Here is a 21,343-nt window from a genome sequence, read left to right as displayed (position 1 = left end):
GCTGCCATGGCTACACCACCAGCAGTGCCCAAACCGAGTTTCAATCCAGATCCCCGGTGCCCATATGGGCTGTAATTTTATTGAGGCACAGACATCCCCTGGGTACTCACCACTTGCAGAGGTAAGCTCCAGGGCAGAGGAGTTGTCCTTCTTTCTGAGGTTTAGGATCAGCAGAATTGGTCACAGTTAAGGACATGAGCTGCGATCCAGGGGATACTAAAAAGAGCTCAAGACCCATGATCAGTCCTGCTGTGCAGAATACGGATGGAATTAGACCAGAAGATATTAAAGGTAAGAACAGAGAAACACTAATTCTTCAAGTAGCAAATGGTTTGCCACGCAGAGTAGTAAACAGGAAAGGAATGCGTTCTTTGATACGGCTCTGTATCCACAACGCTTATTCTTAAAGAAAGTTGAATTTGAGACCTTTAATCCTCATACTCCTGGATTTTAAGGCCAGAAGTGTTTTCTGTCAGCAGACTTCTACTGTGTGGCTGCTTTTAAAACGGAAGGCCAGTTTGCTAGTGTAAAAACTAGTTTCAGCATAATCACTACGTCTCGCAAGCCTTTATATGGCCATCAGCTGTGGTGACTCTTGTTATCCCCTTTTGATCTACGAAAGTCGAATTTGAAAGCTTTTGTTACTTCAGATGGCTTTATAAAGTAACTTTTTGTCTCCGTTGTGTGTTCAGTGTCTGAGACGATTTCTTCAGAAGGTTAAAACACTTCCTCCCACACCAGGCTTTGCAATGGGCAGTTGCTGTTGTCTGATGGAAGAGGTTGCCATATTTCCCTGATAATATATGCAGACAATCTGGGCAACACATTGGTATGAAAGGCAGCACATACGTGTAAAATACTTTACAATGTGTTCATATTTATATGACCACTGAATTACCATTCTGTAATGCTGCCAGAATATTAATCATATAACAAATTTTCTGCATGGTCACAGCCTTTAAGAACTCAGGTCAGCAAACAGGCCATTTATCTTGGCATATAATTTCAGCCATTTCTAACCATCAGTTAGTCCTCATCATCTTGTCAAATTGTATGGAGCTTATACCACACGTAGTTTCAAGGGCCCTGGAGAATTGAGAAAGTCAAAGCAGAAACTGGAATATCGCTCGGAGCCTTTGGCCTCAAAATATTAGCAAATATTAATACAGAAGCAGGATGGATTTCTTTATTTTGTCTTGGTAGGAAGACACCATCAGAGAAGAAACTTCCGTGCTCTGTGGAAGAGCCCACAGGAAAAAACTGAACAAGATTTGAAGGAGAATGTCTGACTCCTGACAGTCTTTACACGCCCACTTACTCCTCAAAAAAAAGTCTTCTCTGACAGCAGCACTCAAGGTCACTTACACAAAGAGGCCTTTGGAGCACAAAAACTTGAGGGCTCCTGCAGACTGCAGGTTTCTCCAAGTGTGCCTTCCAGGCACTTGCCTGCCATCCTCATCCTTCAAAAAAGGATGCAGGGTTTTAGGCTAGCACCGAGCACAGAGTTAGGGTGCAGGAGATTGGAGGCGGGGGCCGGACATGGAGAAAAGGAGAGCTGGTGTGTTTTTTACTCTGAAAACTTCAGCTTTTGAAAACAGAAGACATTTTCGAAAGCCTCAGAGATAACACATAGCTCTTCTTCCTCCACAGCCTCCCGTCTCTCACAGAACCTGTGCACACCCTGGCACCAGCAGAGCTCTGCTCCTGGGAAGGAGCCGCCAGATGTGCTCTGTTCCTGCAGCTGCAGACTGCACAGAGGGCAAACATCTGCCCATGAGGAGCTGGTTTGAAGCCACAAACCACATTGAATTTGGACTCCAGGCTTTGGAAAGCAAGTGCCGTTTGGTGCTGAAGGTGCCCAAGGTGTCAGGGCTATACTGAAGTGCTGGTGGCAGATTTAAGGTATTATCTCTACAAGCTACAGTAATCATCCTTGATTAGCCTAGGTATTGCAAAAACTTAGCTTTGCTATGAATTTAAAATGGAGCTATGGATTAAGTGTGTGCTCTGAAATCAACTCCAAATGTTACCACGACCACAGTAAAATCCAAGTTATAGCCCCTGTCATGGGATCACGTGGAGACAAAGGCACTTGTGAGCACGATCCCATTCCCCGGCACTTACGTGCTGTTGTTCAGAAATTAGCTGCAGTCATTTTGACATTGTCTCCAAGTACAAAATTCTACTTCATAAGTGTCATTTGGACCTAATTAGTTTGGAGTCTTGGAGCTTTGGACTACTGCATACATCAACATGAAAGGTGTTATTTTGTCTTTAATAGGCCACGTATTCTTGGAGGCATACCAGAATTATTGTAAAAGCTCAGTGTGCTTCTTCATTGTGGAAATGGCCACAGACTATTTTCTAGCTTTTAAACTGCAAGCCAAGAGTTATTTCAAAACAAAACAAGTTAGCAAACAAAAAAAGTTTGGGCTTTTTTTCTTGGTTATTTACACCTCCCTCTCTGAACTGTATAAATTAATGTAAGAGGTAACGAAGGATTTGTTAACAAGATGATTAGCCTTGGTTTAGGCAAGTCATCTTCTGAGAAGCAACTTTGGTGTCACTGAAAGGTGGAGGATGACATCTCCCAGCAGGAACTTTTGGATGGGGTGTCAGCCAAAGAAGTTCTGAAAGTGCTGTGAAAAAAAGCTGACCAACAGGCAACTTGAAGCTATGGCCCGGATATCCAGATTAATGTACCGGGGGGCAGCTTTCCACAGAAAATGCTGTTGCCCCTCTGAAGGGAACAGGAGGCTGCAGCCACTGGTACTAAAGAGAAAAAGGCACATTTATCAACAGTGTTAGGGTTACAGGAACAACATCTGTTCCTCCTTCCCATCAGATCTGAAAATTACAGCGTCTTATTCTGCCTGATGTTTTATAAGCAGTGGGGCCAATGGATGCCGGATCAGCTGGGAAAAATGCTCAGAGAACAGGGTGAAAGTGACATTCATCCTCTAATGGCTGTCTTGTTAGGTAAATTGCTCTGTTCATGTTTTCTGTTTGATGTTCACCACCCTACAGATGATTCAGTTACAGACAGAGACACTTGTTCTTTTGTTTGGGTTGTTGTTTTCTATTTTTTTTCCCAGCTATGATATGCAAAATTATCTCAGCCTTATACTAATTATCCATGGCAAAGGATTATTATTGCCTGAGGTTTGTACCTAGAGATTTAGTGTGCTAGCATACAAAATGGCTGATATATACTCTTTTTTTATTTCCTGCAGTAAGAGAGCAATGCCACCTCATTTCTGTAGCCACTTCTCCATTATTTTCATTTCAGTTGAAGGGATTAATAGCAATTCGTAGAGCTCTTTACTATTTGGTCCCTGTCCGTTTTTGTAAGGAGGGAAGAGCTGCAGTGGGGGACAGTGAGGTTCAGTTTGGGACTCTGCTGTGGCTCAGTCTGGTTGGGCCGCGATTCGTGAAAGGAGAGCAGAACTCCTCCATCCGACCGGAGTGATTCTGCAAGGATTTTAGAGCCCCCCCGGTTTTACTTCGGCTAATGCTGTATGGAAGTCTATGTACGTTCTTTCAAAGGCTGGATCTTTGTCCGTTATGCTGTCCCTCAAGGCTTCAAGACCAGCAAAAAATACAAACTAACGTATTTCATCTCCGAGTACTGCTGTTTTATGGATGGTGGCAACTTTTTTCCTTTTTTTTTTTTTTTTACATAGCACTTGGTCCAGAAAATATCTTTTCACTTTTCTGTTGCAAAGCGCAGGTCAGTCCCCCTTCACAACGCGCTGTGAGCTCTGTGCACCCGCCGGGGCAGGAGGAGGTGGGGGAGATGTTATTTTGTCAGAGACGGCAGGTTTTCCGGGTTCCTTTGAGCCTTAACCAGCCCCAACTCTCGTTTGCGAGCCGACCCATAGGGCAACAAGCCCTTTTTCCCGCGGTGCGGAGCTCCCCCCGCGCAGCGCGGCGGCGGCAGGGTCCCGGCCCCACCCGCCACCTGTTTTCCCCGAATCGGAGGGAACTGCGTGTCTCGGCGGTGACGTCGTGGCGACGAAATGTATAACGGCGTCGGGTTTCTCGGGAGCGTTTCGCAGGGCGGCCGCTCCCCCCGCCGCCTGCCCGCGGGGCCCGGCGGAGACCCGCGCCCCGCGGGCCGGGAGGGAGCGGCGCGGTCCCGGTGCGCGCCTTGGCCACCGCGACCCGGCTCGGGAGGGGCCTTCCCCCGGGGCGGGGCGGGGCGGGGCGGGGGCGGCCGGGACCGCGTTGCCAGCGCACCCGCCCGGCAGCCCCGGCGGCGCGGGCAGGGTGGGGGGCGCGGGCGGCAAGCGCGCTGCCGGCGGGTGGGCGCGGCAGGGCCGCTCGCGAGCGCCCGCCGGGTTTACAAGTGTTGCGCACCCTTCGGGACCTGGCGCTGATTGGCGGGGGCCTTGCCAGTGACATCAGCCGGCTCACTTTCCATTGGCTGGCCCGTTGCTGGGACCGTAGGGCTTCCAGGGAGGCATTTAACCCGCTCGGCGCCGCGCGGCCCCGCCGCCCCGGGCGGCCCCGTCCCCGCGGGCCCGCGGCCCGGGGTGCCGCCGCCTCGGCTGGGCGGCGGCCACGGGCGGCTGCGCCGGGCCGGCGGCGCGAAGCGACGCGAAGCGACCCGCCGCGCCCCCTCCCCCGCCTTCGCGGCGCTCCGCTTCGTCGCCCTTTTAAGCGGGCGCGGCGGGGCGCCCGGAGTAGCACGCGGCCTGGGGAGGGAGCGCGGCGATTGGTGGGGCGGCCGCCCGGCGGACACACCCCCCCTAGAAAAGGGGAGCCGTGAGTGGCGGGGGGAGAAGGTAAACAGAGCCGGCCGGCCCTGCCCGCTGACCAATCGGGGGGGCGGGAGGGGGCTCCGAACCTGACGTGATGGGATTCGGCGCGGCCGTCCCCGGGCAGGAGCACGCGGGCGGCGAGCGGCGCGGGGGGCGCGCGGCGGGCGCTCTCCTCTCCCCCGGCCCCCGCGCCGGACCCGGGCCGGCCGTGCGGGCGGCGGCCGCCGCTCCCCCCCGCCGGCTGCGCGCCGCCCCCGGGGGGCGGCGGTGAGGGACCTGCCCGGCGCCCCGCTATTTATTTTTCCGCCTCCCCCGCGCCGCGGGCGGGCCATGGCTGGCGGCGGCGCGGCCGGCCCGGCGGGCGCGCACTGAAGGCGCCCGGAGACCCCCCGTCGTCGGGGCGCGGCCGCACCATGTCGGCCGTCGCCTACGTGGACTTCGTGGCGGCGCAGTGCCTGGTCTCCATCTCCAACCGCTCCGCCGTGCCCGAGGCGGCGCGGCTGAAGGTGCCGGACGAGGGAGAGGCGGCCCGGGAGCTGCGCGACCCCCGCGACGCCTGGAAGGACTATTGCGCCCTGCTGGCCATCGCCAAGAGCCTGCTGGAGCTGAACAAGTACCGGCCGCTGCCCACCCCCTCCGTCTGCAGCGACAGCGTGGAGAGCCCCGACGAGGACGCGGGCTCCGACAGCGACGCGGCCACCGAGCCGGGCTCCAGCCCGCCCCGCAGCCCGCCGCCGGGGCCGCCCCCCTGCCTGCGCGCCGCCGGGGCCGCCCCCAAGGGGAAGCTGGCTGCCGAGAAGCGGCACAAGTGCCCCTACAGCGGCTGCGGCAAGGTCTACGGCAAGTCCTCCCACCTCAAGGCGCACTACCGGGTGCACACAGGTCAGCGGCGGCGGCGGGAGTGGGGACGGGGGGAGAGGGCGAGCGCTTGTCCTCGGGTGAACCCGGCCGGCGGCGCGCACGGCGCCCCCGCCGCCCTGCCCTTCCGCTTTGGGTTTTGGGGGGATTTTTTCTCTTGTTTCCCCTTTCTCCGCACCCCCCCGTTTTTCGCCGCTCTTCTCCTCCCGGCTCTCCGCGCCGCGGTGCCGGACCGGCGCCCCAGGTCCGGCGGGAGCGGGCGGCCGGCCCGGGCGGGGCTGCGGCAGCGCCTCCCGTCGCGCCCCGCCCGCTGCCTGCCTGCGCGCCCCGGCCGGGAGCGGCCCCGTCCCCCACGGGCAGTGCGGGGCGGGCAGCAGCTGCGGGCCGCCGGGGAGCGGCGTAAAACTTGGCGTGGCCGGGGTCGCTCGGAGGGCGGCTGCGCAGGGGGACGCCGAGCCCGTGCGGGGCGTCGCTCAAGGAATCACCGGGAGGGCAGGAATCGGGTTTTCCGCCGGTGTCGGGGGCGGAGCGCCTGCCGCGCGGCAGAATTTGGCACGTATTCTTCAAACAGGCGGGGGCGGGACAGCACCCGCGGGTTGCGGGCGGCTGTGCGCTGCCCGCGCCCCCCTGCTGCCCCTGCCGTCGGAAACCGCCTTTCGCTCCCCGCGGCGCGCCCCGCGTTTGCGGCGGCGCCCCGGAGCTTTGCTGCGTGGCGAGGGAGCGGCCGCGATGCCGGGGGTGGGGGCGGCGGCGTCTCCCTCGCAGCGCGGCGAGCTGCGGCTCCGGGTTTGGCCGGCACACCCCCCTCCGTCGGGCGAGGGACCTGGCGGGCTGGAGGCGAAGACTTGAGAGGCACGTCGCCTGAATGCCACAGCGCGCCCCGCGGGCTCCCGCTGGAGCAGAGCCCCGGTGGGGAGAAGGGTTGGTCACCCAAGCCCGCCGGCGCACCCCGGGGCGGCTCCTCTGGCCGGGCAGGTTCGTTTGGGCGCCGTCCGCAGGGGACCGGCCGCTGCTCCGGCCGGCTGTCCCTGCCGGTGCCGCTTGTCGCGACCCAGCCTGGTCCGCGTCCGCAGGCTCTGCGTCCGTCAGGCTGCGTGCGGCCGGACCCCCGTCCTCGCCTGGGCGCTTTAGAGGGTGTGGCAACATGGAAACCTAGAGATAAAAAAAAATATCTGCTGCAGCAGTTCGTACTTCCTCCGGCTCTTCTGAAGCGCGAAGGGGACAGCAGTTGTAGACTTTTCTGTTTGGTGGTTGTTTTGGTTTGGTTTTTTTAAGCCCCCTAGTGCAAGCGGCTGAATAAAAAGCTTTACATGTCTGAATTGCACTTGAGGTCACAGTGCAGTACAAAAGGCTGTTTAAAAACTGCTCTAAATGAAAGGGTCGTGTGCAAGCGGAAAGGAGCGGATGAGAGGAGGCAAACACTGCCAACGCTTATTTCACACACTTTACATCTGTTCTGTAGATGGCAGTTCTCTTCTGGATTTTCTCCGTTGGCAGTGGTGGTAAGTGGCAAAGTACGAAACAAGTTTATCACCTGTGGAACGTACTGCAAGGCATCGCTGTAGTATTTAAGACAGCACGGGTACGGCATGGCCCCATCAGAGCCCCAGCCAAACTTCCATGGCTTAGGCTTGTCTGTGCACTGCAGAGGAGACCGGCGCAGGTTGCCTACCTGTGCCCTGCTGGCAGATCTGCTGGGTGCTTAGCTTGAGAGGTCGGGGGAAGGAGGAGGAGGAGGAGGATTACTGGATGTGGCTCAGCGGTGAGCTCTGCGGTTAGACAGTCAACACTGCCTCAGTGAGCCGGGAAAGAGGATGGTCAGTGGTGACCCTGGGTTGACCTCAGGACCAGTGCCAAGGATTATTCTGTTATCGTCTTAAAACCTGCAGCTCCAATGTTCTTTTGGAGGCTGAATGTAACTGATGCCTTGCAAAATGTTAGCTCACCAGTGGCAAAGAAAATGCATTAGCATCATTTCCACTTATTACCCCATGCTCAGATATCCACCCCTAGATGGGAACCAAAATAGACATCAACTGGGATAGCATTCTGGGTGATGACATGTAAATTAATGTACTGTACAACCCACATGGCTTGCTGTAAGCAGTACTGTTATAATAAGTATCTCCTGAAGTGGCATGAAGCTTAGTGTGTGCTGCCCACAAATGGGTGGCCGTAGCTCCAAGTATGAGATGTTCGGCTCAGATGTGCTGATGTACCGTCACAGTAGTTCTGTGTGATTAAAACCCCTACAGATGTCCAGCAGTAATGAACTCTCTGAGCTTCCTAATGTGAACAGTTAATTGCAGCTAACCGAAATACCAAACAATACTGCTAATGTTAATTCTTTTTATAGATGGCAGAACAATTCCTTAGCAACAGTGGGATTCAATGGGACCTCTGGAGTTATTCGTAACTACATATTGCAGAGCATTAATGCTCCCTCCCTAGTACCATTTTCTTTCCTTTTTTTTTTTTTCCAGATAATTTCTCTCTCATATATTTGAGCCTCTTGAATTGCTTTCATCTACCCGCCATTTTTATTTGGGCCACCAAGTGGGTTTCTTGCTGCTTTGCAGCCTTTAGTGGAAGTAGGTACACAGCCACCAGTAGAAGCTTCCTGGTCTTAAATTTTTACTATTTAATCCCAGTCTTTCTATCCTGGAAAACGGGTTCAGGATTTCCATTCACACCCATGAGTTTGCATGTAGCCACAGCTCTTTTTACTCATGGACACTAACCAAACAGGTTGGGAAGCTCTGATTACTGCTCTGTGGTGGGAATCTAAAAACTCACCAGGTCACCTTTGGCAAGCTAATGGAAAACAAGAAATGAAATACATGTAGAAGAGCAGAAGACCAAAATCTTGATGCTTGAAGGTTAGAGGTCTGTATCTTATTAATGATTCTTTAAACTTGTTGGTTCGAAGGCATTCCATATCTCAGAGACTAAAAAAAAATCTGCAAAACTGTTTGCTTCAAGTTTGGGCCTTTGATGATGACTTTAGTTCAATTTTCCAGAAGACTCAAACTAGCCATCCATCAGAAATTGCCTTCTGCGTTGATCTCAACAGAAGAAGGTCAGCGGATGGCACTGCACTTCCTACGTGTGCAAAGAGCCCCCTTGCTTCTGCCGCCAGTCTTGCTGAACTCGGTGTCACTTAGTGTAGCAGGGTTCGTAGGAGGAAGCCAAAGAATTCTGAACTCTGCCCCTTCCTGAGGGGATAGTCTTTTCATTCTTTGCCAGGCCCCTGCTGCTTCTGCGATACGATCAGGCCCTTCTTCATTCTGTCATCTATGTGTTCCTCCATTCGAAATGTATTAACTTGCAAAGACACGGGGATACGAAGACAAACACATCGCTGGAACTGAGCTGTTGCCTCCCCTGTCTCTTCACTAGCATCCAAAAGTAACTTGGAATTTATTACAAAAGTTCTGGTGTCTTGAGCAGGAAGAGCATTAGAGGTACGGTTGTTCTGTGTGAACTGTTTCCAGCAGCATCTCTGAGGGGCATGGTGCTTGGTGTGGGAGAGAAAAGATGTCATTATCCATGATGCCTCGCAAGCCCAAATCTGTTTGTCAGGAAGGCAGGTGCAGGAATAGCTCCACAACGTGGCCATACCTTAGGTTTCTCCATCCCTTATGGGATGGTGTTATGGGAATATAGGACACCTAAACTGTGCGGAAGCTCACCAGTGGCAGGAGGGATTAGGGGTGGTGTGTCTGTTTGGGACTCTTGAGCATTGAGATGGCACAACCAAGTCTTGCAGACTTCCAGCCCGTAGAAAAAGACCCAGATGCATCAGTAAGAAGTGCATAAGAACTGACCCCTGGAAGCAATGCAGAGGTCAAGAGAAAGCAAGGGACTCGGCTGACTGAGAAAATGACAGGCAACAGCAGATATGCAGAGAGTTACCTTGAAAACGCACAGACTTCTCAGAATAGGTAGTTTTAGAGGTTTGATTATGGCCAGTAGGGATTATGTGCAGGGTTATTGTTAGCCTCAGAGATGGTGCCAGGGGCAGAGCTGAGGGTGCAGCTTAGCAGAGAGGGATGTGCAGGCCAGAAGGTTTCCAGGGGGAATGAAGGCATATGAGAGTAAACAAGCAATCTCAGTCAGAAGGCCTGGGCAGGGAGTGCGGAGCAAAGGGCAAGACACCGACGGGGAGAGAAACTGGCAGGAGAAACAAACTTTAAGGAAGGTACATTCGCTATGATGATGTTGGCAAGCCAGTTAAAGCGCATGTGGCTGCTGAGAGCAGATCCTCCTGGTCAGGAAAGAGGGACGGAGAAGGTACTATAAAGCTAATTCACGACATGCCTCCTCGTACAGGACCTGCAGGAGTTTACTCACCTGGGGAGGTGAATCCCAGATGCTTCTCAATATGTGGTGCTGCAGATTGATGGCAAGTTCACCGTCAGGTACCCTTAATTAAGAGGTTAGACACACAAAACCCAGATGTGTGAAAAGTTCTCTCCCTTCAGCTAGCCTTTTCAGCCAACTGCGTCATTGCATAGACCGGGTCCAAACAATACCGAGATTTTTGTTACATCAGGCAGGTGATGCACCCTTGAGCTCTCCTGGCATTTGTTTCTCGCTGATGTTTGGTAGCGGGGCTGTAGGCAGAGGAGTGGATCCATAAGTCTGCCATCTGCACAGTGAAGCTGGGGAGCATTTCTGGTAGAAAGGAGAGGTAAGTGCTGCCACTGCCTCGTGCTGCAATCTAGGTGTCATGGTGTCGATCCAGCCCCCGCCTGCATCAATTTGGTTTTGACCGTGCTGCTTTGTTTTTTGTGTTCTAGAGTATCTCTAGCTCAACAGACTGTACAGATGCTGATATGTTGACAATCCTCTGCTTGCTGGGAGCTTTTTTGGGTATTTTGTGTGAGCATAAGCTGAAATTTAGCATTTTAAGCCCCTCTTATCCAGATCATATGATGTCACTTTGCCAGATCCTATAGAATAAGACTGAAGAGCAGCAAGTGGAGCCAGCAGGACACTTTTTGCTAAATTCAGACCTCCACCTGAAATGCCCATTCTCAAGGGTTAATACAAATGTGTGAATTGCTGGAGTTCTAATGGGCATGTTTCCAGCTCTCGGAGAAACACGTTCATACTGACTGGAAACCTTGCCAGCTGAGTAAAATAGGCAAAAATCCTAAAGATTAAGTTCAGTGTTGCCTGACTCCTGGCTGCCTTTTTTTCTGCTAAAAAATAAAAACATTAAGCTGGTGTATGTGTCACAGTGGGAAAGCACTCCAGGAAGGTTTGTGTATTAATCAAGTCAATGTAAAAAAGTTTACATGCAGGACAGCAGCAGCGAGCAGGCATCACCCATAGTAGTGCAACTCCTGTTTCCAGATGGTTGTATTGAAAACGCAGCTTTACTGAGTTTCCTGCACGCTGTCGTGCTGTGGCGTTGAAGACTGTGTGGTGGGTATCAGCTGCTCCTGTTAGCCTGTGTGGCTTGCAGCCCCAGCAGTGAGGATCCCTGCAGGAATGATCGCTCCCCTTGGTCGGCTGCCGTGCACCGTGGCCTCTCACAGCTCCCGAACCTGCGTTTGCAAAAGCAGGGAGGGGGACAAGGTGAGATTAAATGGCCAGAGTCTGGGGTAGCGATGGCAAAGCACACTTCAGAGAGTGTTTGCTTGTGGTAGCTTAGCTCACTGTCTGTATTCAAGTAACAGCGACTGTGAATAGCCTGAGAGCTCTCTTTAAATACCTTAAACTTGAGGGAAGAGTCTGTTGAAATACGTGCTAATGAGTTCATAGTGAAACGACAAAAATTATATTAGCATTCTGAATGCACATAAAATTGGATTCCTCCCTCCCCTGTCAAAGCTGTTACCACTTAGCGAGCATTTAATCATTCAGACAGGGCAGGAGCCTAAACCCAGTGCTCTTCAGTCCCAGGTGACAGCCGTAAGCGCTGGGCTAGGAGTTGGTATCCATTGTTCAGTTAACATTTAAATATTACTGTAAAATGGAGGAAGTTCAAATGGAGATAAGATAGGAAAGGAGAAAAAGTAGCAGCTTGTCCCAGGTACCCAAGAGTATACTGCTGAGGGCAATCCTTTTGGCTAGGAAAGTATAGATTTAACTCTCTGGTTAGCTTTGGGGAGGCGTCTCCTCCCCCAAGTAGCTTCCCCAGCTGATACATAGAGATATAGATATCTAAGGAGGCACAGTCCCCAAAGGCTGGCAGAGAGGGCCATGAAGCTCTAAGGATATCCCTTGCATCTGATGCTGTGTCAGATGAGGGTAACAGCAAGAGTGGGTCTCACTGGAACTTGGGCTCCACAGTGGTGCATTTTGGCAGGTGGTTTTGCATCTGGTCTTTTGAAAGAGATTCAAACACCTGCATGTGCAAGCAGCTGTTGAGTGGTGGTTTTGAGGAGGTCAGAACAGTCTAAATACTTGCTGAAAGCAGAATTTTAACACCTGAATCATCCTGTGATGTTTAGTCCTGAGTGCTGGCAGAATAAAACCCCTGCCACAACCCATCCATCTGCTGCCAGTCCTGTAGGCAACGTCTGTCTGATTTGTTGCCAGACCCAATGGCCACAATTTAGGTGTTGCAGAAACCCTTGTTTTAGGCACACAGTACCCAGCACCCTCACCGCTGATCTCACCGCTCTGCTGTTTTGCACCAGCATCTGTGCCTTGTGGTTTGCCACGTGTTTTCATGATCTGATTCTGGAATATTTCAGAAGAGGAAAAAGGCTGTTGAAGGGCCTCCGATCTCTGCCCAGAAGTGGATGTGCAAATGTCTGTAATATCCACCTTCATCAGAATATCTTGCATGTGGACACTCAGTCAAAATCTAGTGTCCCACAGGTCAAGGTGTGGAACAAGCAATACTGGGGAAAAACATGATAGAGACCTGAGATAGCAGCTGTTCTGTGGCAAGGAAGATAGCCTGCATTTTTGTTTTGGTTTGGTTTTTTTTAACTCTTGCCATAATCTGGACCGTGTTCTTGACGTCCATCTACAGAACCTGTCATACTTCAGGAGGCACAGAGATATGCAAGAGTAGTGGCTGAGTGGGAACACAGGAAGAAAAAAAAAAATAAAGAAGTGGTTATCATTGTTACCTCTAAGTCAAAGATTGTGTAGGGTACCATTAGATGTCCCTTCATGCAGCTGTAGCTACAGTCCACTTGGCTTTCTAGTTAATGTGTGAAGCAGCGTCATTAGCGTTATTTGACAGCAAACTGCTCTGTGTCAGCTAGTACTGATGCCAGACCATGAACTCGTGGCTGTGTCCCGTCTCACTCTTGTCAGTGAGGAAGACAGTGTGAGCCTAGCAAACCATTCACCTTGGCCAGGCTTCCTTCCACACCAACAGCAATCTCTGAATGTCGTCTGTAAACTCGAACAGTTTTAGGAATTCATGTAGAGTCAGTACTTCATTCCACCACAGAAGCTCAGCGTGCTCCAGTCCTACTGCACGTTCTGTTAACACGCCAAGAGAATCGCCCAAGTCTGTTTTCATCAACTTTGTCTTCAGCTTTTTCAAATACAGCCTCTCTCCTCCCAGAAAAATGTCACTCAGAACTTACCTATCCCTTATTTGTCCAAACAAGTTAATCTTTGTTACAGCCACCATGAACTGCAACTCCTAACCTCAGTCACCTACATCTAAAGCAGCATTTTTTAGTGAGAAGGCAAATGATAAATCAGGATACCAGCACCACTTGTACTATTAAAAAGTCTACTAATGCCCACTCTGTGTGCTTTTTCGGAAACCCTTCCTGCACTAGACTGCAATGTGGGAAAATCTCAAATGTCCCAGGGTAGGGCAAAACAAGCTAAATAATTTACTGTCTATTCAGAATAAAATGGAAGTGGAATAAAATAAAGTGGACCTGCCTCAGGTCATGCAAAGCAGCTTGGATACAGAGTTTAGACTTGCAGAGAAAGAAGAAACTAACCATTTGTGGTAGAGAGTGGGGTGGAGGAAGAGGGAGAGAAGCTCAGGTGAAGCAAGAGGGCAAAGGTGAAAAGGATCTGCAGTGGCCTTTGTATCCATATGGGATTTAAAGCAAGCCAGGGCTGCATGAGCAGGAGTTCTTCCGACTCCAGAGAAGACCTGTGGAGGGCCACCATTGCCTGTACTCCTGCTACATTCCTGGTGGGACACAGAACAAAGAAGGAGAGTTCTGCAGACACACCTATTCCTATAGCGTATAAATCAGTTTCTGCTTCAGTTGTTACTTCTGTAAGCTGCCCTGGAGATATATTTTATTTATTTATTAAGTATTTACATCTTCTGTTCAGATCCTATCACACAGTTGTAAGGAATCATGATACACCACTGGCCATTCTCTCATCCCTTGATGGAAATCCCATCTAAGACATATCTTAAAACGTAAGTAGCATGCTGCCACTGAAGGAAAGGTTGCATAATAGCACTCTGTTTTGATGGTTCATTCTGCAGCTTTCAGGCTTCAGCATTACTACTCCCAAAACTAAAGGGTAAAATCATATGGAAAAGACACTTCTTGACTGAGACATGACACAGAAATCCCTGTCTCCAGATGGAGGCAGCACTAGCTTGCACTGCAGCTCTGTGTGCCATTGCCTGCCTGGCTGCGTATGAGTTGCAAGACCTGTTTGGTCTGTGGACTCTTCCACAAACATCTCTGCTGCTTTAAAAAATAGTGTGTCAAATGCAGCCAGCAAATACAGCAACCAACTTTGCTGAGTGGACAATCATCACATGTCATCAGGCATCTCTGCTTTGCTTTAGAAGCCCCCTGGACGCACGCTCCACCCCTGCTGTGCAGCTGTGAAGTCCATCACTGAAGCACCGTCCTTCTGGGCTGGTGTCACCTGTTACGGCTTTGTGACCAAGGGGAGCAGCAGAACTTCAGGCTCAGAGACAACCCCTGAGGGCCTGGAAAAGCTCCCTCCCCCTTGTCTCTCTGCTCTGGGAAGTCTGGAGTTTAATGCGTCCCGGTGCCGGGGATTACGCCTGGCCTACTTTCACACACAGGCTTGCAAAGCAGCTGTGACAGCCTCCACGGGCATCCGCTGCCAAGGTGGTGAAGCTCTTCTTGGCCGCCGTATCTGGGGGCTCGGCGGTGGGCGGCAGGTGCCGGCGGTAGCAGCTCTCGTGTGTCTGAGGGGGTGCAGCCACTTGTCCCCGGCAGCATCTCCACTGCGTGCACCGTCCCCGGGCCCGGCCGCTCTCCCTTGGGCAGCGGGACTTGCCTCGGCCTCACCAGGCTCCCCGTAGCTCCCAGTGCTCCCCCAGGAGCGTGGGGCTGGTTCCCCGGGGAGTGTGGTGCCAGGTGTACACGAGGGTCCTGAGCGAGCCCTGCCTTTGCCCGAGGCTTTGCAGTGACGCCGCGTAACCTAAAAGCGCTTTCCCTTGGCACGTGAAGCGGGTGTGCGGGGTAGCGACATGCTGCTCCCGTCATGTTTCAGAGGGAATTCTGGTAACCAGGCTCCATTTCCTCTTCCCATCTGCAGTTCTAGGAAGCGGGGCGGGGAAAGCCCAGTTTCTTGAGGGCTACATGGGGCCAGATTCAAAACGCTCATTTTAGGCACCTAGATTAGATACTACTGTGCCTCAAGTGTAGACACTTCACCCCAGAGACCATCATCCTTGTTATCCAGCCTGGACACCTGGTCTCCTTATAGCACAGTTAGGCAGTTCTGCAGGCCGAAGAGCTGTCCTGAGGTAGATGGTTGGAAATGTGGCTTCTGCGGATGGGGCAGGATGCCTGAGCTGCTCCCACTGTTCTGGGCAGTAAGTGCCTGACACCGAGGCGTATGCTAGATACCTCCACACATGCAAGATGTATAACGCTTCTCCCACGTTCCAGGCGGGGGCTAGAAAGCTGTTCTGCACCTCCCACTGCTGCCTCCTTCCAGGGGCTGAAACAGAAACGGCGAGACGGACAGCAAAAGAGCAGCGCAAGTGAAGCGCTTGCCTTGGGTGCCAAGGGCAGGCAAAGCTGGGGGTGATGGTGGGCACCGATGCGAGTGCTCTGTACGGCTCCAAGTGCTGCTCGGCTGTGTAGCTGCGGTCATGGCCTTCACGCACGCGTAAGCCTACGTACTGTTTTAATTAATTTCTTTTATACAGGCAGTGGCTGTTTGGAAAGGCTTCCAAGCATGTCTATAATGAAAACGTACAGCAGGGAGCCAAGAAACCTGTTTATAATTAAAAAAAAAAAAAAAAAATAGCCCCGTGTCAGGATGGCCGGCTGGGGCACCTCTGCCCGCTCAGCATCCTTCTCTCCTGACCGAGGACCCGCATCGCCGCGAGGGGAGGGCAGAAAGCGCAGGGGAAGCGGCTGAGCCTGGTCTGTCCTCATCCTCCCTGGCCTTTCGGGTGCCATCAGTCACTCTCTCCAGCCCCGTTTCTCCTCCCTACAGATCTGCAGTACGTTGCACTGCTGGCTGTGCTTCTGCAATCTGGGCGGTTCATTGGAGCGTTTAGCCTTTTGTCGCTACAGTTGTGTGTGGGGAGGACTTGTAAGTGGCTCCTTTTTTTGCAGTCTGTAAAGTGAGCTCGCCCATTGTGCCAAACTTCACAGTTCAAAGAAATACTGGAGTTCTTGAGTTTTGTTCTGACCCTTCCAAGTTGGAAAACTCCTGGGATAGTTTTTTATTTCACGGTTGACTATAAATAGCTGTCACATAGCTGTCATTTATATTCCCTTCAGGAGAGTCTTAAGAAAGGGAATTAGGGCATCAAACTGCAGTGGTGCATGCTATCCGTGACCAAAAGCTTTCGTGTGAACTTTGGTGCCTTTGCTTTCCGTGTGTGCCATGGACTAGGGTCAGCCTTGCCAGCTGGGAGGCATTGGGCTTGTGGCTGTAGGCAAAGCTTGTGCAACCCGCAGAGGCGAACTGCAGGGATGGGGGTGCCGGGAAGATTCCAGTGAGCGCTGTTCGATCCTCACACCCTTGCTTTTAAAAGCAAAGCTGTGGTGTTTTATAGATTAAGGTGTTTGGATTGGTTCTTCACCGTTGTAGCAAACATTAATACTGATAGAGCCGTGAATAATGAAGTGATTTCCCTGTCCTCAAAGCAGCCATCTAAGAGAGTGAGAGGAGACCTGTACTCTCTGGAGCAGCTTGGGTTTCTGGGGGAAGGGAGGAGAGGGGGCCATAGGGCTTCCCTCTGCAGCTGCAGGGGTTTTGCTCTGTGTGTTTGCAGCCCTGAGGCTGCACCGCTTTCCCCGATCCCTCCACGCTCACTTCTTCCCAGGCTGGAATGACTTGTCGGAGGTGAAGGATATTTTTTGGCTTCTTTTCTAACGGTTACAAATGATTTTATTCAGCAGAATGGAAGTGTCAGGGGAATAATATTGGCACTCCTTTCCCAAACCTCCGTAATGAGCCCGACATGAAAAACATACAGGCACAGGCAGAGCTCATCTGTTGTTTTGACAGTCTTCGGGGTCATGTGAGGTTCTGCACCAGAGTGCGAGTTGCATGCGGTTGGCGGGGTTTGTGGCTTCTGCTGGAGGTGAGACTGAAACCTGATGAAGCGAGTCGTCAACAACTCCACAGACGCTGGCACCGCGGCACGGAACAAAAGCAGCTTTTTCCCCTCAGCAGCGTGTTCCCCAGCTCCTCGTCGAAGCCGGTACGTGCTAGCCTGCATTGCCCTCGCCCCCCTAAATCTCTTGTCATCCTTTCCTCCCGGCAGGTGAGCGACCATTCCCCTGCACATGGCCTGACTGCCTTAAGAAGTTCTCCCGCTCCGACGAGCTCACCCGGCACTACCGAACCCACACCGGCGAGAAACAGTTCCGCTGCCCCCTGTGCGAGAAGCGGTTCATGCGGAGCGACCACCTGACAAAGCACGCCCGCCGCCACACCGAGTTCCACCCCAGCATGATCAAGCGATCCAAGAAGTCCAGCTCCGGCGGCGCCTTGTGAAGGCCGGGCTGGGCCGGGGAGGGGGGCGGCGGGAGGCGATCCGCGGCGAGGATGCAGGCAGCGGTGCTGGAGCGTGAGCGTCCGCTGCGGCGCCGGCTGCCCTTGTCGTCCAAAAGCACATGTAGCCGACATTCAAAAACAAACCGTACTCCAAGCCCCACTCCCCATGCTCCACCTCCCCAGCCTGCGCTGGGGACAGCGGTCTGGAGCAAGTGACTGCAGGGATGAGAGGAGTTAAGGGGATGCCCATCGGAGGAGGCGGCCACCTCCTCTAATGTAAAACTTTGATGCTGGTGTACATACATCCGGCTGGATGGTCCGGCCTCTGCCACCACAGTAGTGTGACCCCCAGGTCTTTGTGATTGCTGTGTCATTAACATGTTTTGTTGAACAGTGTAATGCTGCTTGTATTTAGAGTTCGTCAAGTAAAACCACTTTCCGAGTCACATAAATAACTCTCAGATAAAAACTCCATAGCACATTGTAGAAGTGGGTTTACTTCTGTCTCAGAACTATCCTGCATTGAAAGAGACTGTTAAGGTTAACATTACATATGTTACTCATAGCGTCTGATTGATATACTGAGATAAGGTGAATTTATACTCAAGAAGGCCCACTGAAGTAAAAGGGTCTTTTTAATTTTTCTTTGTATTAACTATACTTTTGAATATAAGCTGCACTTTTCCAGTAAAAACATGTATAATTCAAGCAGATACTTAAAGCAAAAAACCCCATAACAGCTCAGTCGTTTTCTGACCAAATATGTATTTAGGTCTGTTATTCACTTACCTGGAAAAATACAAGTCAGCCTAGATAATGTGGCGGGGGCGCGGGAGCAGAAGCATATGTCTCTCAATTGATCCTATACTTTTAATTTGTCAATAAATACAGTACTGTACTATAGAAATGCCACTAACAGTGCTTTATTCTGCTGTGTTTTGTTCGAATGGATGCATAACAGCAGCTACCATCTTTATGAACTGCTTCTTTTTTAAAGGCTTTTTCTCTTCCTACACTTGCCTTAAAGATTTATTCTCTTCATACCCTTGCCTAACTCCTGCCGAGTCCTATGGGAGTTGCGTGTGCTTATGGAGAGAGTAGACCTTTCCTTAAGAGCACTCTGCTAATGGAAACAGCTGAAATTATTGTAAGGAGCACTTTGGAAGGGCTCCTGTTATCTCCTGATTGCTGTTTTTTGTAGAGCATGGGGGAAAACCATGAGCTAATTGAAATACAGCATGGAAGGTGTGTCGTAATACTCCTTACGGCATAAGCTTCTCTTGGTACTTTTCACTGTACCTGTGTCATGCATAGCACGTCAAACACTGATAAAGGCAATATTACTTCTATCTTAAAGCTATTTTTTGCTCTTTAAGAGGAGCAAAAAGATCACTGAAGGGCAACTTTTAGTTGTGGTCATTAGCTGAGTATTCTTTTTTTTAATGTTAAAACCATGAACTGTAAGAGGTTATCAGTGATTTCCCCCCGCAAAACACCCAGCATATAGGGGGGGAATTCTGTTTACACATTATTTTTTCCAGAAACATTCTTCTCCTGTTTGGTTTTTACCCCTACCTCCAGAAGAGGATGGGGAGGTGCAGCCCTACTATAGAGACTTAGGACCTAATTCATCTCGTGAGTAATCACGCTGAAACCCGAAGTGTTTCCACTGCAGATGAATTTAGGTCATCCTGTAAAATTCTGTACATAAAAAATCTTGTTAGTACACCTGCAATTCCAGTATCTTATTGTTTTACCTGATAAAAAGCTTGCTTCCTAGAAACGAACATAAAAAAAATGAACTCGGAGAGTAGAGTGTTTTCTTCTACAGTTGTATAAGGCTTTCTGCATTAGAAATCAGTTTGCATATAGTGTTTTTACCTGTGTAGTTCATGATAAATTCCGTCTATGTGAAGAGAACTGCTTTTAAGGTATAAGGGGATATTGAGCAGTCTGTGGAATAAAAAGGGATGTGTTTTCTTCAGTGAAGACATCAGGAAACCAAGCACACTTTCTACCTCTGTTTCAGCTTTTTGAAACATTTATTTTAGAAACCAAACTTTAATTTCTGGTGTCCAAATTGAGTCTTAGGGACATACGTTCTTCCTAATAAAAACAGGTAGCCTGGGGATTTTTGTTGATCTAGAAATACAGAAAGTGTTCTGCTTACCAGTACTGTTAACGCTGCCTTGTTGAGTGGGGTCAGGGCCACGTGTAGCCTGGTGCAGTTCCAAGGCGAATGTATATTCATCTTTGTTCTTCTCTGTGAAGATCACGCAGAATTTCAAATCCATCCTGCAGTCTGGATTGTTGCCATGCTGTAGGACAAAAGCAGCGCTTGGAAAATTAAGGCCTGATCCCATGAAATACAAGACACACTCACATCCCATCAACCACAGTGGGAAGCCACAACTGATAAGCAGCTCCTAAATCAGTAGGTAGATGTTTTGGTCACATAGCTACCAGGATGAACCAATACATGGAAGTAAATGGCCAGATTTATGGTTTCCACCTTGTGTATTTGGGGTAGAATGCAGATTTAAAGAAACACCATTGTTCCTGCAAAGTCTGAAAGAGCCAAAAGGCAGGGAGGGACTTTGGTCCACAGGACAATGGGACATACAGGCACATGTCATCGTGGTGTGTGACAAGATCCTGTTTCTGAAAAAAACCTTCCTAAATAGTAACCAATTTGCTGTAATGTGTGCTGTGTTTCAGCACTGGGCAGACGGGATTAATGTGATTCATTAACCACTAACAGAATACATTGGGAATGATCAGGTTTAGAGATTTCGTTTTATTGTTTTGTTCATTTGAGGTTTTTTTGGCTTTTTCTGTCAGTAAAAGCAAACAACGGCTCTAACACATAAAACAAACTGCAGGTTCTTTGCATCTTGAAGTTAAGTTTTGAAGAGTGTTGCAAATGTTGGAAAAGAAAAGGAAAATTAGGTTCTCTAATACCATATGTACTTGTTGTACCATTTTGGAAATACTTAATAGTGCTGAAGTTAGGACAGCTCTTCTCCTTGGTTAAGAAAGCCCATTACTATAGAGAACTCATAGCTTTAAAGGCATAGCTATACAACATACTTCATTTTTGAGCAGTTTTTCATGACCTATATTACAGATCTGTTTTCAGTTTGCAGATGGACTTAGCCCAGCATACACCAGACTGGACACATACTTCAAAATGCTGTTTTACAGACTCGTGAGCTGTAACACTGTAATATACCAACTTCCAATAGTTTAATCAGTTTTATTTTTGTACAGTATTCGTATCCTTTATAAGTTATTTTGCTGTCCTGTTTTGTAAATCACATGAAATTGTAAAAAAAAGAAAATGAAAAAAAAAAAAGTAGGCATAGATGTTTTTTGTACATATGTATATATATATTGTCCAAATAAAGAAAAACAGAATTAAAAAAAAAAGCATGTTGTTTTGAATAATTGGAGTCAAGCAGTGGTCATGTAAACTTGCATGAATGATTATGAAAAAAATAGTGCTGCACAGCATGAGATCTGTGAGTTGAGCGGTGTATGAACCAGCTTCAAAGGTCTTGGTGTTGCTAGTCATCTGTCAGACTAGGTCTTGTTTCTCCACTTCTCCTGGGTGTTTTCACAGGTATTCCTCCTGCCTGCCACTGCTGCAGGGGGACAGAGACACAGGGCGTGTGCAATCTGTCTCAAATGTTCTGTGATCTTCAGCTGACAGGTACTCATTTTTAGGCACTGTTAATGTATAACAAAACTCAGACAAACTCGTGGAGAAGTGTCCCATCACCAGCATGCTCCGGCTCCCAGGTCTCTGTCCCGTTGCT

General features: G+C 50.3%; 1 protein-coding gene across 1 annotated transcript; it reads left to right on the top strand.

Moving 5' to 3' along the window:
• Positions 1-5,085: 5,085 nt before the first annotated feature.
• Positions 5,086-20,911, top strand: KLF9 (KLF transcription factor 9). Its single transcript, XM_065655913.1, has 2 exons — positions 5,086-5,645; positions 17,293-20,911. The coding sequence occupies exons 1-2, from the start codon at positions 5,177-5,179 to the stop codon at positions 17,523-17,525; spliced, it is 702 nt and encodes a 233-aa protein (XP_065511985.1). The 5' UTR covers positions 5,086-5,176; the 3' UTR covers positions 17,526-20,911.
• Positions 20,912-21,343: the final 432 nt, after the last annotated feature.

The sequence above is a fragment of the Caloenas nicobarica genome, chromosome Z (genome assembly GCF_036013445.1).
Source record: "Caloenas nicobarica isolate bCalNic1 chromosome Z, bCalNic1.hap1, whole genome shotgun sequence".
Taxonomy (NCBI): Eukaryota; Metazoa; Chordata; class Aves; order Columbiformes; family Columbidae; genus Caloenas; species Caloenas nicobarica.
Note: the sequence above shows the minus strand (reverse complement) of the source record. Positions and strands in the feature narration are given on the sequence as shown.

Coding starts and splice junctions, on each gene's coding strand:
- KLF9 (XM_065655913.1), top strand. CDS start 5,177: ATGTCGGCCGTCGCCTACGTGGACTTCGTGGCGGCGCAGTGCCTGGTC. Junction 5,646..17,292: donor GCACTACCGGGTGCACACAG/GTCAGCGGCGGC, acceptor TCCTCCCGGCAG/GTGAGCGACCATTCCCCTGC.